We start from the raw sequence: 19,975 nt of genomic DNA, 5'->3' as shown, positions 1-19,975 counted from the left end.
GCAACTTATTCTTAATTACGGACGAGAAAACGGATTAGCCGTTCCATTTATTACAGAATCATCGCGGGCCTTCCAAACGACGTATTAAAACAAACAAATCATCCGTGGATTTATTGTTTGAAACCAATTAATTATATTATTTTTGTTTTATTTTAAAATTTTTACAAAGCGGAAGAAATCTCGGAGAGGGTGTGTGAATAATGCAATAACCCCTGACACACTCGAATCCATCTGCACCAGACACAGTTCTTTTAAGAATTTATGGAAATTTATGCAACCGTTTTCTCATTTTAAAAGTGGCTCCCGGAATTATATTCTATAAATAGAATATAATAATGTATAATGTTATGTGATTGTTTATAATTGTTATCTTAAAAAAATAATATAAAGTTGTTACAATTTTTATTTATTTATTTTCATTTAACTTACCAAAAAAAATATATAGACAAGGTAAGGAATATTAATTGTAATTAATACAGAAATTGTTGACAAAAACGCTGATCCTGTTGGGATGTAATTTCCAAGTTCGACAAATTGGGTAAATGAGGCCAATATTACCTGCTGGGAAATGTCAACCTTTTACTAATGTGATTATTATTATGGGGTAGAAAACACTAAGTAAGAAATGGCGTGACTATAATGTGGATAAAATTCGTTTCTTAATATTCATTAAACTTTATCCAGTGAGAAAAATATCTTAATTTAATTTTTAATTACGAAAAACTAAAAGAAAATTCATTTTAATCATAATATGTTATAAAGGTATAAACACAGAAGCAGAACAGAATTGATGAATTTTGTTAAATGAACCTCTATAATGTTAATTCTGAATATCTTGATTTACGACTTATGAAATTTTATCTTGTATACTTACTCGGAGTTTATAACTTAATTTATATAAACTTTAAATATGTTAATTTTACATTTTGGAAGTTTAATATAATTTATTATTATTTAAAACTTTACTCCAGTCATAATAAACATTTGTGTTTGGATAGGCAAACCATTTTTTGTAACCCAACCAACCTTTTCAAGCTTATTTGAAGTTGTTATCGTGTATGTGAAATGTGGTTAATGGGACTTACGCTTTTAGAACATCCCTTGTATCTTCCTATATATAAATCCATCCCCTTCCCTTTAAATCTAATGCACATACCCTTCGTTTAAATAGGCTTTATATAAAAGGGTGTGCATTATCATTAGATATATTATCAAACAGTGTACATAATAGGATAAAATTAAGTCAGTTCTATTTCTTCTAATTAATTTGTATTAATATATAAATTTGTTCAATCAATACTATATTTGAAGACATAGTTAATTAGAGATTTGAATAATAAAGTATCAAGATGATCAGAAATATCATTATTTTGTCAAAATTGCTTGATATATTATTTATTCGATGTCGAGAAATTCAAGTCTGTCGAGAACAAGTCATTGTGGGCGACTACGCTTTTGCATCGGCTTTATAGAAAGCCACTCAACATGGAAAATATCTTTTGCATCAAATAGTCTAAAATTGAACTGACAAGGGACACAAGCTGGGTAAAGTTAAATCTCTCTCGGGACAGTTGGAATAATTATTCGATGTCTCAAAAGTTATAAGTCATATGTGACATTGTTTCAACTAGAATTAATGTTATTTCCGTGACAACGGAACTGTGAGCTGGTTATCAAATTGATGTATCCCACGTGGGTCAATTCAAAAACTTTGTCACGGAAATGTATACAAAAGACAATAGGTCCTAATATTTATAGGAATAACTTCACCATTAGGAAATTTTATTATAAAATGTAGGTATGCGATAGCTAAAACGCAGGAAAGAAATTGGCAACATATCCTAAATAGTAACTGGCCGAGTTTGGGGGTGGTCTCGGCCAGTCGTATATATTATCCCGACGGTGTCAGCCCGCCTTGTAATATGTAAATAATACACCGCTCACGGACCCTCCGCCTGAAAACGTTTCTTATGCTCCCAGTGGTTAAGACCACCATCTTCGGGCCTTCAAATTATCTGTCTAATATATCATACAGGGGATCGGACTTAGTCTCCTCGTTGCTTCTCTTGTATATTGCGTTAGGCGACCACATACGATATTATATATGTGGTAGTTTGCGACATGGCCAACCCCTTGTTTATGACCATGTTAAACTAAGTTTTACTGGCGGTGTTTTTCGTTTGTTGTACCCATAAACGAGACTAATTGATGGTAATTCTCGTTAAATTAGGTCCCATTTTTTCTCTGCTTTATTAACCAGTATAATGGAAAGATCGGGATAGGAATAAAAAAGATTTATTAATTTGGAATTTATACGTCGGTTCACAAAATTACTTTTAATAAAATATCTGTCTGATTTATTTAATTAAAAATGTAAGTAACAAATTCTTTTAGAAGTCCTAGTAATAATAAATACTGCTATTCGTTTCAATTAGTAGTATTAGTAATTATTTTAAATGATCAAATGATCAAGGATTGAATTGATTAAAAGAACCATTTCATTTGACAATAAAAATTAAGGATAATCTCTCGAATTAGTGCCGGTTTCAATCCGTTAACATCAATACCTGTTATTAATTTTAGGATTTCTGTTAAGCGCAAAATGGCGATATCGTGTATCATTAATATTTATTAGACATATATGTATGTTTTAAATGTTACTACTGCAGTATTTTAGTTATAAATCATACATTATAACGAAATAAATATTTAATGGGTATATTTTTGAATAAAGTCTGGTGAAAATTTACAATTCAGATTGAAAACAGCTTCATGAAGTCTTAATGCTATCCTTGGAAAAGTAGGTGTTTAAATTTTAACTTTATCTATTCGGCAAATTCTTGTGCTGCATAACTATGAGTGTACTGATATTGAATTTATAATTGAATTTTATTAAGGCATAATTCATTGACTGTTATAAAATATTACTACGATTCACGAATATTCCGCTCCTCAATTTGCATGATATCGCAGTTTAGTGTTTAGGTAAAATGTATTAAATAACATGCAATAGAAAATGTACGAATAGAGAATTTTGATAAAATTGAAATTAGCATTTCGCTTCGAGCAGGAAATTAATTCTGTGAATTTCAATTTATATAAACATATCGAGGGTTTTAAAAGTTTTACGAAGGCTGCTGTTTCTTTTAAATTCAACGAGCGATCAAACGCATTCATAAAGGTGAATGTTACTCTAAAAACAACTTAAATTAGTTTCATCCTCTACGATATTTTTATTTCCTGAATTTAAAAATTAAAATATGTGTGGTAGCCTGTGATGTTCATATAATTCTGAAACTGACAAGTTGCCAGCGTCAAGAAATATTGCTAATGTCAAAAAATTAATTAAAACATTCACCGGTTACGAGAATGGGAGTAATTATTATTTTCTGCTATCATGTTGACAAAACTAATTATTTTAAATTCGTGTTTTTAATTAGCATAGATACGTATAAATGTGCCTTAAAAATTGCAATTAAACTTAAAGAAACTTAAATTAGTTGAATTCTGCACTTGAAAGAATTTAGTGAACTGCATATTTTTAATTACATTTCATTCTAACTCTGATAAAAGTTTAATGGAAAAAGTATAAAAAAATCAATAAATTTACCCAACTTTTGTTTGACTTTAGTCAGATGTGCTTATAATTACGAAAATGGTTTATATGTAATTATTCTCTTTAATAAAAGTTTAATGACATACTGCTTTCAGACAGGAATAATAAAATGTCTAACAAAGAAAAATATAAAAATACGCTTTTTCGTTTATTCGGTGCATTTAATTAAACAATATTTACTTTGAGAGCACACCTCTAATGAATCCAAATTTGTTAACCGAAGCATCCTTCAGCAGCTTACTAGTTTTAAAAAAATTTAATTAACAACAATGTAATTAGCATTACTCTACCAAAATTGTATTAACACAATAAAAACTTTTATTTCTAGCGAAACCCCTTATATAATTCTTGTGTAATCATTAGTTAAGTTGTAAATCCCTTTCAGCCGAGTCGGTTTTAACGAAACTCCGGATTGAGGAAAGTTGGCCAAAGCTTGACCATTGTGAACCGAATTACGTAATTTAACTTATAACAACAAATAAGTCGTGTCTTTAAATGGACAAGAAATTTTACGGAATCCCATCGTAACAGCTACTGTTTTCCCTAATTGTATGAATAAATTCCTGCCCCTTAGTGACTGTGACACTTTAATGACGCAGAAAGGTCCCCAAGAGGACAATTGATTGGTGCTTTAAAATCTGTATTACTTCGCGTAAAGATGTTGTTATAATACTGGAAAAAACTCTTCATTTATAAAAAGTTTTTCCATCTATTTATGTTCATGTTTAAAATATTTCAAGGACTGAAGAGTGTAATTGATAGTTTATAGCTGAAACTATTGTGATTACACAATTTATTGACAGTAATAATATGGAGGGGTGTTTATTTTACTAATATTACAAGAGTATAAAATTCCGTAACAAAAATTTAATTATTGAGTGGGTAAACCAAATGAAAATTTAGTTTTTGTTTCGTCGCATTTCCATTCCATTAAAATGCAATGTTCTGCTGCATTAGTTTAAGGTATATATTATGCGGATACTTCTTTATGAAACATTAATTGGTGAATAATACATTATATACTTAATTAGATTATTCTGTTTCTGCTCATTAATAACTAATTTTCAACTGAATGCATATATATTTGCAGAATGATAAATTATTTAACTATTCTAATTATAACTTTTGTGTCATCGAACGAAATTTTTCAGTAGCAGTGTGGATTTCCGTAATTCAATTTGGAAAGCGGCATCTAAAATCTGCCTAAATTGGGAGCTGTGCACTGAACACATAGCAGGAATTAGACAGACTTCCAATCAACGAAACCTTCGTTAAAATCCGTTCTGATCAGTTCCCGTTCAGTTCGATAGTTTGCGGCGCCCTCAGACAAGTTTCACATAGATGCCACCCACGATAAAAACTTCAATCATGCTTCTACGTTTGCATGAGACACGGCATTCTGGCGGCGACAGCAGCTGTTAACGCCAGATACTTCACTTTCTCGCAAGAAGTGCACGGTTGCACTAACTACTACTGAAGAAGATTTTGTGCTCGAGTTCCACTAATTTATTTTTAAGGTATTTTTATGTCATATATTAGACGTCTTGGAAAACTTTGTTTCAGAAGAAGTCAATGGATCTAAGACGTAATTGTTTTTAACTTGGAAGACTTGATAACGAAATTATAATGAGTAAAGTTAGGTTAATTCCTACAACAATAGTTCACAAATGTAATTAATCTTAGAAAACGTATATGATTCATTTCAGGTAATATTTATTTCCAGTAAATTGAATTTTCGGATTGAACTTTCGTACTCTTATATTACACACTTTTCTTTTCAGGATTCGATAAATCCGGTGAAAAATAACCCTTAACCAGTACAAGATCAGCGTGTCTCATCACGCCAAATTGAAAAGATAGTAGGGCATACACATAATGCAGATCTAACTTGTACCATCATTCCCATTTCAGATATATAAATTTATCTTTCAGAAAACGTATTTCTATTTGTTATGTTCCAGCTCGCGACTCGGAATAAAAATATATAACAGTTCAGAGAGAAAGGTAACAGTTACGTATATATATCAGACTATCCTCCGTATGTCTGACATTTGTACACATTATATCCGATCATATAAGATTTCGAAATAATGTTACTCATTTCTATATAAATGCGTTTTGTATATTTTTTGGGCACGATGAATTGAATAGATAAATATAATTATCTTTCATAGTGAGAAATAAAACTAATATAACTATTGTTAATGCAAATTAGCTAATATTTTTCTTCTGGATCAACAATTTAATTACATTTTTATTTCAAACAAAATTCAACTTAAGTTAATTATTACTTTTTTTTAAAAAAATTCAAGAGATATGGTAATTATTTTAATATTTGTTCACTTTTTGCTACCTAATCCAACAGTAGAAGTTGGATAAATTGATAAAAAGTTAAACTTATAATTATGTCTTTATGGATTTCATTTAACACTCTACTTTTACGTGTCGATGGTAATCTACCAATTTCAATGCAAACTGATGTCATGTATGGCGTGTGAGGATGCTAAATGTTAGAATTTGCATTTAGAAGCTTGTCTAAAACTGCAACCAAATGAGTTCAGATTATACATAAAAGAGACATTAAACAACTGATATTTTATCAAAAAAGAGTATTAATACAAAATTGAACAGCACTATTAAAAGAGCATAAGTTGAACCTTATGTTACATAAACACGACGTGCAGCATTGAATGAGCACATTTATTGGCCTAGTTAAACTCAATAATATTAGTTATTACAAAATAAATTCAATGGATGTATTTGCAAAGTTCCTGCACTCGTGGTGCGACTTTAAAATTATAAATATGAAATATATGCGTGATTATCGAGTTCAGACGAAGTTTAACTGTAATCTGGCAACCTCAAAAACTTTTACAATACTTTTAAATTGAAAGTTAACGAGTTGTAAACTTCGAACTTTACACAGATTAGACTATTTTTAATTAATAATATCAAGTTTTGAGTTAAAATATAGTATGTTGTAGCAAAAATACACAATTTATATATAGAATTAATTAATTTAATAAAAAATATTGCTTTAGTTACGCAAAATTTAGACCGACATTGAATATGATGCGCCTAATCGACCAACCCTTGGCTTTGTCTATCTAATATACCGTTTAGGCACATTTTATTAATTAGTATCCACCACACGTTAGGTAAACAGTTATCCGGTGCCAAGAAAACGAATGAAAACGTTTGTCTCCAGCATCAGCGCCGGCTTAAAATCAATATTCCGAAACGAAGGTGCAGCACTTAACGAAACAAAAACTTCCTCTAAACATCCCGTCTGAATTTTCATTATGCTAGCGTAATTTGACAAGTGAGCCAGCATAAGCCAGATGGAAACTTCATCCAGACATTTACATTTTCGTTGTGCAATCCGATGTCGTATCTTAGCATGTGTTATTATTGAGATTAATCGGATTTGAATGGTCACAAACGTCAAATGATTTATTTTTAACTGAGGCTACGATTTAATAAATATTACATTTACTAAAATAATAAATATAAAGGCTTTTTTCTCATTATAGTATTTCTTCTCTTGTACAGGAAACTTTTGAAACAGAGTGGTTTTAATAAATTGACTGTGATGTTCTGTTAGAGAATGTTTATTTTATCAGTATAGAATGATGTTAACAAAGGAGAACTGTCATGCGAACATATAGTGCTTATTTGCATCAAATCATTGGTTGTTTGATTAATAACCAGAATAGAAACTGCTGACACATTATAAACAGATATGAACACATAATCGACATGTTACATATAATTTCAAATTATATTTTAATGCATAATTTACAGGTACATATATGTTGTTAAATCGAATCGAATTATTGAACCTAATCACATTTTTAAAAAAAACTATTTTAACAAACCTATATTTTGAATATCTATATTAAACCTATACTTTACGATTAATTTTCTTCTTTCTAATGAATAATTTATTAGAATTGTCGTGTTAAATAAAATTATTCAATTTCGAAAAAATAAGTTATATTTTTTATTAAATTTCCTCCCCCTAATAAATAATTTATTAGTATTATTATGTTAAATAAACAAAATAATTCAATTTAAGAAAATAGCTTGTAAAAAGGCAAGGTCTACGTGAACCTACATAAATCAGCGGGCTCTCGTGCCCGACTAAATCGATAGAGTGCAAAGAAACCGACTTACCGTAAACGTCGAGACATCCCTTCTGTATTTTCATAATGCTCGTGTTTATCTGGCACATGTAGCAGCCGCGGTCCGACTCCTTGAGTTGTCTGATGCGGAGCTGCCACGTACGCAAATTATCGTGAGTCACGCTGATGCGGGAGTTGTGAGTTACCACCTTCGTGTGGAGACTGAGAATGGTCTGATCTTCGGCCCGAACCCAGGCAACCTGTAACAAGGGATCGTAAACTGTAACAGGCGCGTCATTAGATCTGTATGAACGGCGGGAATCCTTTAAGAGTAATTGATTTAGTTATCGCGGCGACGATGTCGTGTACGAAATTCTATTCAATAAGGTCATTTTTTTGATGAACGGTCTTTATCGTCTTTATGTAAGTAATACTCGTATAAACAAGGAGCGGGTTCAAATAAAAGATAATCATCTTGGCTAAAGAATAAAAGACCTGCCAGACTAAACCAGATTTTGACAGTTCCTTCAATCATTACTAAGCAGGTCAAAGACAAACTTAATGATTTTTTAAAATTAATTATAAATACACACCTACTAGTATTTCATCACTTTAAATTTAAAATGACTCTTTCGCATTGACTTACAAATTCAAATATCCAAAACGAATTATGATGTATTATAATATCGATATTCCGCATACAAATCTAAAATTTAGCCCATAAGGATTCTCCTAAATCCCCGAAATTGATCTTTTAATCTCACTATTTTAATACAATCCAACCTCAATTGCAGTATTCATATAAATATGCAAAGGCGAACTACAAAGGACCTGAAATAGTTTCGTCGAGAGCGAGCACAATCTGCATATTTAAAGTCGAACAAATAACACTTAGTCTACAGGCTTTTGTAATTTGTGTTTAATAAGTAATTAATTTCACTTGGCTTCCGTTGATGCTCAGTTCAACGTTGTTCTTGTTTGGCAAATTATTTTCTCACTATGACAAGTTGACGTATAGAATGAAATTAGATTCCTCATTAATGAAGATTTTTCGATATAATTGTACAGCGCAGGTTATTATACATTATAAAAGCTTACAACTGAAAAGGAAAATATGTCAGGTAAGGAAATATCTTTTTTGTGTGCAAACCAATCAAATGCATTGATGTTTTATAACAATGCAGAGTTACGCAGCATGAGATGTTTGATCCTTAAAGGACCTTTTATATTAATTGGCGTTCACTTCAAAAACAGACAAGAGATAGGCGATCCAGCTATTTAACGATGTCATCAATGAAATTTCAATGGACTTCTAAAGTTATATTGGAATGGTTGTCAATATTTAAAACAATCATGGACGTATAATCTGTATTTTACTTTTAAACATAAGCGATATACTTTGAATGGAATCGGTCGACTGAATTAAATTCCTAAATACAGAGCCAAGAGGCGAGAGCCTCAAATATAAAACGTCGAATTGAAGTTAAAGAAAACTTTGCAATTTATAAAAAGGAAATGATTTGTCAGTGAATTACGGAAATAACATGTGAATGTAAGTGAAATCGTGACAACTGTAAAAATGACTTCGAATGTCGAATAGTATTCGCCGTTGAGTAAAAGCTAAATTAGAATTTAAAATGTTATAGCTTTATTTATAACATTTTCAAAAAGTAGCTTTATTAAATCATTTTACCATGAACTACGGTCCATAATTATACACAAATTAACTACAACTAATATTACTAATAGGTCTTATTACTTGTAGGTCGCTACTAATTTATAAAAATCCATCCAACTCTCCAAATTTACATCGATTTATTGTAAATAATTTAAATAAGTGTGTTGAATTATTGCGGATAGACCAGCACATATTAACATGTAAATGAATTAATAAACTAATCAACGACATTAACGAAGCATTTAATTAACAAATACATGCATTGCATATGTCATTAGGAATATTTAAATAAACAATTAGCAGAATGTCGTTTGTGGTAAAATTTCAAAATCTTAAATAAGATCTTTCAAATCTGAACCGGAATTCAAATACAGACGCTTATTCCAACTATGTGAACTAGGTGGGAAAACCCGGCCAGAAATGTTTGTAATTTGCTGCCACACGATCAACTCTGGTATGTGATATCTTCAAATAAAAATGCAAGGAACAAAATTAACTGATCCCACCGAGATTTGCTCTTACACAGTATGAATTATATTAAGCCCTCTATTTTCTTTTTCTCGTTCGTAAAATAGTAGAATATACCGTTGTATGTAAATAGTAATAGGTTCCCCAAGGTAATTACACGTAGTCGAATTATTTTTAGTTATCTCCTTGTTTGCGTTTCGTATAAAACTCCAACTGGTGAGAGGTAAAGTTTAATAACAATTTACTTTTGTAAAAGTTAGTCTCTGTCCCCAGTAATATAATCTATCAACGTTTACTTTGCCGGTGGAAAAACATGTTTTCTTTTAATTTCGTCCGGACATAATTAAGTATTAGTCACACTGAAAGAAACACGTGTTATTAAATATTATTTTATATCAACATTAATTTAGTTTACTATATTTTTTAATTAAAGATAAACTTCTGTAACAAGTTGATGAAAATGAATAACCTGCTTGTTGTTTGTAACAATAAATGATTTGTATTACATATTGGTTTTTATTTTGAATTACTTTTCACATTACCGCAGGATAGATAATAAGGACAGAAGGTTTGGTGCGTCTAAAATATTAATTTCCCGAATACCACAACGGTGTTGCAACTCCTGCCCAAAATCGTTTTTTGAAACTTTCAAATTTAAGACAACGGTTTGTAACTAAAAGAATTTACAGTCGTAGTTAGAAACTTTCAAATTTAAGACAACGGTTTGTAACTAAAAGAATTTACAGTCGTAGTTAGAAACTGTAAAGGTGTCCGAATAAATATTGAATCAATCCAACGAGGTCTTAGGCATCACAGAGACCGACTAAATTTGTGTTAGAGAGTACGTCAATTGTGGAAAGCGTATTGGGAACAAGTTCTCTTTACAGATGAGCCTAGATTTTGCCAGTACACATGCAATAGATTGATTCGTGTGTTTCCACGGCCTTATGATAGATACTGTAACTGATGTAACTTATTAAATATCACCTTTTTTGGCAGAGAAGCAAATATAGTGTGAGCAGGCATTTAGTTAACAGTACGCACTGACTTAGTTGTGTTGGCAACCTTAATGCAGAATGTATCATTTTAGACATTTAGGAAGAAAATGTCATGCATTATGCTCCATATATTGATTCAAAATTGTTAAAATGTTGAAAAATGCTCTACCACACAGTGTTTATGGGGTTATCTTGCTTCCATTGGAATTCGTATTATGGCCTGCCCAGCCTACATTTCAAACCTTAATTCCTTCAAATATATCTGGGACATGCTTGCAACCTTTTTGTAGAAATTTGGAATAATCTGGATCAAAACAAAATTCGAATGATTTTTAGTATGAACAGTTTTCATGAGGCTGTAATTGGAAAAAGAGGTGAATTTTTTTAGAATTAAATTATTTTTTAGTTTTACTTGAGATAATTCGAAAGATATTTTTATGTATCAAAACAAATAGTTCATAATTTATTTTCCGTTTTCACAAAAATTAAATATGATCATTTATTATTGTTGTGGAGCTTTAATTTCTTGGAACAGTTAAATATGTTCTCCCTAGTTGTATGTTGCAAGAGTACAAGTACAACAGTTGCAAGTACAGTGCAAAGATAATTAACAATTACATTATTTTTATTAATTGTTAATTAAATTTATAGTACGACATATTAATGTACTATTCCTTTGTCTTATGTAACCAAGCCCTAAACAAAGCCAAGTCTTGTATAACATTGAGTCATTTGAGGTGATTCATTTCAATACAATGTTCCACTTTGATTGATATAATTTAATTAAACCTTGTCTGCTGTCATATTTCTATAATTGAATATGGGAGCAGCTGCTATTATGTAATCTACACCATTTTTCGAATGAACATTCATGTTTGATGAAAACGATAATATAGTGGAAAAACGAAAGGCAAATAACAACGCGTGCATCCTATCTGTTTTCGGATCATCATTAATCATAAAGAAAATACAGCTCTAAATTGTTTGTAAGCGAGAAGTGTAATTTTCTTTTAACTATTACCTACATAATTTATTCCAAATGTTCATTTTTCATGTCGTTTAAAATAGTGTTACATATAACAGATACTTAATAGAAAAGTAATTAAATTGTTAAGGAGTGATCTCTTTTGGTTGACTATTCAAAATTGGATGTTAATGATTTCTCTTAATTTTAAGCTAATTTTGAAATTTTTAATTTTAACAACTTTTTGAGAATATGAGATATTCTAAATTATACTAATGAAATTAGTAATTTCTAAGTGAAAATAGTTTAATTTATATGTGTGTCGAATAAGGAATATAAAAATTAATATTTACAGTTAGAAAAAAAACTTCAATATTTTTCTTTATCTATATGAGTACTATAATTTGTAATATCAAAATCGATAAATCAATCCTATTTAAATAAGAAAAAGTGTTAATTCAACTTGTTTATTAGAATAAAATTATAAATTACATTTTTAACAAGTTAAATTTTAATTATTAATGTAAATAACTTATTGATTTGACCTACATAGTTCGTCGCATTGAATTATTACCAATCTTTTATGCTGCAGTAGTTTTAATTAGTTGTCAGGCTCTTCATTACCCAGGTGTTCCAGTTCCAAATTTGCTAATATATTATGCTACTAACAGTAGTATGTATTAAATAGAATTTCAGTATTTAATCAAATTGTTATTGTCATATTCATAGTTATATTTATTAATTTAAGGCTCAAATATTTAATGCTTTAGATGACATTGAATTGTTAATTTTTAAGAGACATAAAAACTGTTCTTAAATATATAGGTATTGTTTGATGCACCAAAAGTATCCTAAATAAAAGAAGTGATTTGGTTTTATTTAAATAATTTTGTAGAAATGTAAATAATTCTGTAGAAATGTAAAAAAAACACCTAAAAATAAATGTGTTAACATTATAAATCTGTATGAAATATAATATTTCTTTTGATGGATCATTAAGTTTTATTACCACCAGTAAAATCATTTCTATTTCAATTGATTAAACTTGAAAACACGTATTATTTTAATAAACAGTTTGTGTTGTAAAGTATTTCAGTTAAAGCTCGTAAAACTTAATACCACATTTAATGGGCCATTTTCGGTAAAGTTAAATCGCATAGCATTAAACGATCCGAGGCTTTGGATCAGTTGGCGTGCTGCAATTAATGGCTTATCAATAATTATTTTTAGTATAATCAGTGTTAGTACAAAATCAGTTGAACTCATAAAAATTTATTCATTTTATCAATTATTGTAAAACATTCTATTTATACTCAAACCTCAAAGTGTAGCACCACCACGTTTTAGAGTGTAGTACAAGTTATTAATCTTTTCAATGTATTGTATGCGAATAAACCAAATAAGGAAGGCGCACAATAAAGGAAAACTTGTAACAAGTTTGAACCATCAATTTATATTAAGAACACGTACAGTGTAAGAGATTGGTTGGACCTCGAATCGATTTTGACCGGACCTTTGAGGGACACAACGCAGAATTCGCACAGGTTACCCACAGTCGTGTTGTTTGGTGCGGACCCATGCCGCTATAACTGTCTCATATTTGTTGAACCTTCGGGTACTAATTCAAATCATAAATCTGGACTTGTCACAATTGTCCACTCTACTGTTTTCGGTTGTCTTAATCTGTCATCCGACAGATTGCAAGTGGGGCCTCTATTCTTTATATATGACACGATATTTGTCACCGTTATTGAGCGAAATGCATTACAGTTTTTATATGTTTATGTCGACGTACAAAATCGCTTTTATTTAATAACAAAGCTTTTATCGTGATCTAATATATTTTTTTAGGAATTGCTGAACAATATATAAATTTATTATTTAATGTTATTATTATTATTTGTACAATTTATTTCATTTGCTAGATTTATCCTTTGATAAACATTTAACAATATTATTGATTGACAAATAAATTTATGAGTCAATAATAGTATATCAATAAAATTTATTATAATTATATTGTATATTTTTATTTCATTAAAACACTATTAAATACGAAGAAAATATGTTATTATAATTAATCCATAAGCAAACTGCTTAATTTAATAAAAAAGTGTTCGTTTAAATTTAGAATATCAAGTTTAGAAATTAAAAATAATCAAATAAATTTTTAAAAAATGTGATTTATTTTACCACTGCACATTATTATTATCATTTCTTCTTCAAAACATGTTACAAGTACGGATTATTTTCATCATTTAGTGTTTGTGTTACTGTTAAAATAAAATAAATTAATAAAGCAAACATTTTCTAGATGTTTAGTTATTGTTGTGAATAAGTTTTGAAAGAATTTTGTTCCTTCAATTCATTCAGAAAAAACTGGAAACTTTTGGTGGGTTTTTGTTATATATACCAATCTTTATATAATCATCGTTTCAGTTAAGCATCATCTGCAATATAATTTGGTAAACTTGAATTAAGTGTTCTTCATGTACAGTTATCCACTGTTAAAACTTTGCTATAAACACAAACCGTTATCTTAAAGAAAACGGTGCAAAAATGTTGCAACCAATTAACTTTTATAGATACTCTAAAAATATATACCGGAAAGCGGTTTCATTTAAACTCTTCGTTTTTATAATACATCTTAAAATAATGCCTAACAACACGAATAAACTTAAAAGCCACAGTTTTACAGCTATTTAATTAGTTTATTTACCTTGTACAAAACTTTTAATAAGTAAAGGTGTTGCTTATTAAACCTCGTTCCCACCCAACGAGATTTTGGGAGATAAAACTTGGCAACATAAGGAAGGTTTTTCAAAATGATTATTATTACTTTTAATTAAATTGTCGGTAACAAAAGGGGAGGCAAATGTTAATGGAAGGTTTCATTGCATTAGTCAACATTATTAAATCCTTAAAGGTCGCCGTTTCACGCAGGTTTCATTTTACCAGATGTAGTTTATGCTAGAGATGATGTCGTATTATTGCCATTACCATCGTATGGAATCCAGAGCGGATATTCTCATTTTCATATTTAAAGGCCATAAATGCTAGCAAAATGGCACAATTCCGACGAAAATTATTATTCCCAAAGCGTTACTGTATAAGAAAATAAAAATATTAGGGCAGCTTGGACAATGTAAAATATGATATATTTGAATTCAAGAATTTCCATTAATAATATAATATAATATGATAGGCGAAATAAATAATAATGTTAAAATAACTCTTGTTATCTAGTCAAATCATGAATATCATTGTAAATGATAGTCAAAATAAAATAAGAGACAGAAGTACACTAATTAAGAAATAAATGTGTTGTAAAGAAAACAAATGAAATAAGATTAGTTGTACGAAGGCGTATTTAGAAAATTGTGACCCCTATCTGTAATTTGCAATCCTTCTTGGACATTAAATATCTTTGCGTTAAAATCACGACCCTTATTTATGACTTTTAGTTTCGAATAGTGTATGAAACAAATTTTAGATGTGGGTCTGTTCTCATAACAGCAAAACAATAAAAGTTAGAATTACTTTGGCACTTCTCTCCATCTTTTTATGGAAGTTCAAGCTGTAAATTCTTAAACTACTTAAGACTGACTTTATTAAATTTCAGAGAGATATCTGGTGGAAGCTGCAAACGTCAAATATAATAGATTTTCAACAAAATAAACTGGAATTTCATTTTGTTAATTAAATACACGAAATTAGATGCTCACAATGATTCAAGGACTCCTTCTGCTTATATTATGATATAATGAACAATTAGCTTTTAATAAAATATAATTTTCTCCTAAACAATAACGGCTACATGTATTTAAACATAAAACAAGGAATACAAGCAGAAATGCAAAATAATAGCTTATTGTTAATAAGTAACTAAATTACGCTTTTATTAAGACATTTACAGTTTTGTTCTCAAAGAAATTCAAATGTGTCAATCCAACCCTTAGACATCTGTTAGTCATTGAAATTCCGATGAATCAAATAAATTTGACGAAATTAATGGAATTTGTCAAGACTGATGGCAGATCAACGGTTATTCAAAAAGCACCACGCATTAAACCTTTATTGTTCACCAAAATTATAATTGTTCGCGTTCAACATTTTAAGTGGTTTCCGAACGAAATGGACGGAATGAAAGGGGGCTGAAAACACTCCGACCTAGGCGCACGTACTGAACCGAAAATTCACCAAGAAAATACCACTATTGACACTTTTGTCTTCCGGCTCCCGACCCGGAGTTGGGCGGATTTCGTAAATCTTTTAGATAAACTGTAAAATTGATGTCGTCAAATTACTTTTTTATTTATAGACCCCGTCCGGAAAATTGCCACTGTGCCGTCCACAATATACAAATAGATTTGTGTAGTATTTTTTATTTATAGTCATTCTAGAACGACATGAATAATTAACACTGTAATAACCATTAATGAATTAAATTTTATGAGATTTATTTTGATGTGTAAGATAATAAATGATAAAAAAGCCACCCCCGGACATTAACCATTGAAACAATTCCTTTAAGACGGTTTTCATAATTATGGCTGGCAATCTTTTCTGTGGGGAAGGCAAGAAAAAAATGACAGACAACAATTAGCATAAGCACGTTGTAAAATTCCGGGCTACCTCAATCCTCGAACAATTAGTTATAATTAAACGTGCAGAGCGCTTAATTGTGGTGCATGTAATTGGTTTAAAAGCCTCGGGCGGGGGCGGAGGCATATTCTTGAAATCCTTCTTAGCGAGGCATCTTGATCATAGACCCTCTACTCCCTCCCTGCCGTGAATCTTTGAATACTGAATACAAAGCATCTTATTACACTCTTGTATAAACGACATCAGCTACTAACAGTCATTCATGCGGAAATTTACTATTAAATGGCACATGAACAAGTTATTTCTTTGTCTAAGACTAATATGCATTGCAAATCGGGTTACGTCTTCTCAACTTTTCCACTCCTTCTCCAGTATTAATCTTTTATATTTCACAGCATGGATTTATCATATTTTAATATTATAGCCTTAATGGCACACTTCGCTTCGTTGTTTTATCCCTCAGATCATTTAATTTTCTGTAAGTGCTCGTTAAACAGGAATTAAATAAAAACTACTGACATAAATAGTGTCTAACCCATTAGATGGTATAATTTGGAATATTACTAGCAGTAAGCACTGGAAAATGTTCCTTGGAAAAGTGTTCCAAACTTCCACCATGCTGAAAGTATAATTGTTTTATACTATTGTTTCTTTTACTGTCTTTCCGCTATATGAGCACTGCATTTTTAATGTTATGGATTAACCAAATTATTATATACATTATATTATGTCATTACTTTAAAGGCGAAAGCACTCAGCAAAATTTATATACTTTCCCGTCCAATTAAAGCAATTAATAAAATAATCATTGAGATAATACTAAATTGGATTAGGAGCTCTAACTTATTATCGTTGAAAGATAAATAGATACATACAGGAGAGTTGGGGAGATTGTTTATACTCAAGGGATTCTCATGTGGCGATCTTCCTAATTTATTATATCCTAATCTTTTTGGGTATAACAAGCCTACACAACAAGTTTTTCTAAATGGAATTGATACTAATATATTGGATTAAAAAAATATACGCTAGGTTGTTTAAATAATTGAATTTAAATAAATTTCAATTAATATTCCAATTATAATTTCATACAAATTATATGAATCCATTGTTAAAATCGAGTGTTTTGTTCAACACTTGCTTATAAGCCTGTTCAATATACGTTTTTGCGTTATTGTTTAAAATAATATTAATTAAAGCGAGTTTATTATATGTTTTTTCCATCATAAATTTATTAAATTTGTATTAAACAACATTGCGCGTTATACGGGTCATTTAATTTTCACCTGAGTTAACATTTGAAAATGAAATGAGCACATGTAGCACCATATCGATCAAAATTAAACTAACAACTGGTTGGCGTGTATCAAAAATTGCATGATGTTTGAAACGTACCATACTGCATGTATTAGGCCTTCAGTTACTTGACTATTTAAGAAATATTGAATTAACCTAGTGTAATTTTTCACTTATATATGAACTTAATAAGGTCAAGAAAAAATTTGATATGATATGGTTCTGAGAATAAAGGATATTTTCGGATTATGAACACGCAATGTAAAAATTGTTCAGATAAAATATCAACGAAAATCCATATAAAACAATAACTTCGTTTATTGGTACTGTCACAATGTTGCTGTTTAAATAAATTGCTTTACTTATGGAAACCGAGCATTCGTACTCAAATGAAAAATCTAGTGCATTGCCGTATCCTGCAACAAATTACTTCATGTGCACATTCGGAGGCGTAAGTGAATTCTACACACATATTGTAATCGTTTTTTTATCCAATTTGATACTGGCCGCATAGGTACATAAAACACTAAAACTGCTACTAAAATCTGAGATTTATTGCAGAAAATTCAGTTATAAACTGTGGTACGTAATAGTCCTTGCATGCGCAGATTGTGTGGCACGCTGTAATTTATAGTTTATTCCGGACCGTATAAAACAATTACGCCAAAGGAGGCATAACGAATATACACAAAGTTACGTCGCATCGCCTTGATACAAAACAAACACTATTATTATTGTTCCATTTTCAAAGTATTTGTAGAACAGTACACAATTAACGTGTTAGATTAATTTTATAAAGCAAATAGGTGTTGTGTAAAATACTTTTATATGCATCTATTAAATAGTACACCGTCAGTTATATTTAATAATGGCCCAGTTGAATAATGAGGTCATTGCTAAATGCATGTATCACTTCATTCAACTGATCTGTCTAATTTGAATTTCAAATACTGTCGTATTGTTCTGACAATTGTGAGCTTTCAAATGTAGAAAGAATTATCACTGAGCTAATGTATAAATCTGTCTATTAACTGATTCTATATGGTAGATAGGGACACAGCAGACCAATCATTTATTTATAAGATTTATTTAAGTAGAAAGCAGTACAAAAGCTGGTCTTCTCTACAATCGCTGTCTGAATATTTTTTATAAGTTTTTAATTTTTTTGCATAAATTAGAAGACTAAAGGTATTCTCAATTTATTTCAATTATTAACTGTTAACTGTTCTAATTCTTCTTGATCCTCCTGTATTTGTAATTTTACTTCTAAATGTACCTTTTCAGGAAAACGTCACTCAGTGGAAAGAAAGGTTTTATAATTAGATACATTTGTTGTACTTCTAAATTTCTAAATAATTATTTAGATTTTCTTCATTATTGGATGTATTATACCTGCTCCCAAATCTTGCCCTCATTTTTAGAAACACCTTGTATTCTGTTAACATGATAATCAATTGATTCAATAGTTATATATGACTCTATATTATGAAGTTTATTGACTAATAACTTTCAATAGATAAATATAAACTAATGGAAGAGAAACTTTTCCAATCAAAAAACTGGCAACAATTGTTATAATTTATGTAACGTTACGTGTATGTCAACATCGGTTAAAAGTCGATACAGACGTAGTGAAATATTTTTGACGTAGTTATTTATTCAAATCATCTACACGACTTTATTTGCTACAGCCATTCACCCCTCGGACCATAAATCAATGATGGTTATGGTTTGAATCATGGAAACTAACAATAAGTATTATCTCGCCGTTTCGTGATATAAATCTAACTTTAAACGTTTATTAAATGGGGTCTAGCGATGTTGGATGAGAGTTAACTGTGGAAAAATTGCGCATGCAAACATTCGCATGTCAAGCCACTTTGCAATCGCCTTTTTTTGTCCAATCTTTTATTCAATGTCACAGAGAACTCAGTTTTGAAATGCAACCAGTTTTAAATTATGTATTCCTTGTTTCTTTCACTGGCTCAACAACTCTACATTTCGTTTTTATTTTAGTATAACCTTTTGTAATGTAAATTCCATAAAATATAGCTTTGATGTTATATATTATTTTTTATAATATTTGTCTTTCCATTTTATATTTCGCCTTACCGCTGTTATTTAATATCTAGATATTGTGCGTCAATGATTTTATATATTCAGCAACGTTCTTTGTCGAATTTAACTCATTTATTCAGAGGAAGTATTTTAGAAAATGTATGTATA

At 30.0% G+C, this 19,975-nt stretch overlaps 2 protein-coding genes across 3 annotated transcripts in view; both read right to left on the bottom strand.

Moving 5' to 3' along the window:
* LOC109605622 (protein YIPF5) overlaps positions 1 to 19,975 on the bottom strand; it is a 459,086-nt gene that overhangs the window by 70,860 nt on the left and 368,251 nt on the right. The gene's annotated exons all lie outside the window — the stretch shown is intronic.
* LOC109605762 (lachesin-like) overlaps positions 1 to 19,975 on the bottom strand; it is a 166,748-nt gene that overhangs the window by 56,418 nt on the left and 90,355 nt on the right. Inside the window, exon 3 of the mRNA XM_049964656.1 lies at positions 7,793 to 8,000. Within this exon, the coding sequence (XP_049820613.1) occupies positions 7,793 to 8,000 (208 nt within the window). The remainder of the gene's footprint in view (positions 1 to 7,792; positions 8,001 to 19,975) is intronic.

The sequence above is a fragment of the Aethina tumida genome, chromosome 3 (assembly GCF_024364675.1).
Source record: "Aethina tumida isolate Nest 87 chromosome 3, icAetTumi1.1, whole genome shotgun sequence".
In the NCBI taxonomy this organism is placed as follows: domain Eukaryota; kingdom Metazoa; phylum Arthropoda; class Insecta; order Coleoptera; family Nitidulidae; genus Aethina; species Aethina tumida.
The sequence above is the reverse complement of the archived record's forward strand: the minus strand, read 5'-3'. Positions and strand labels throughout refer to the sequence as shown.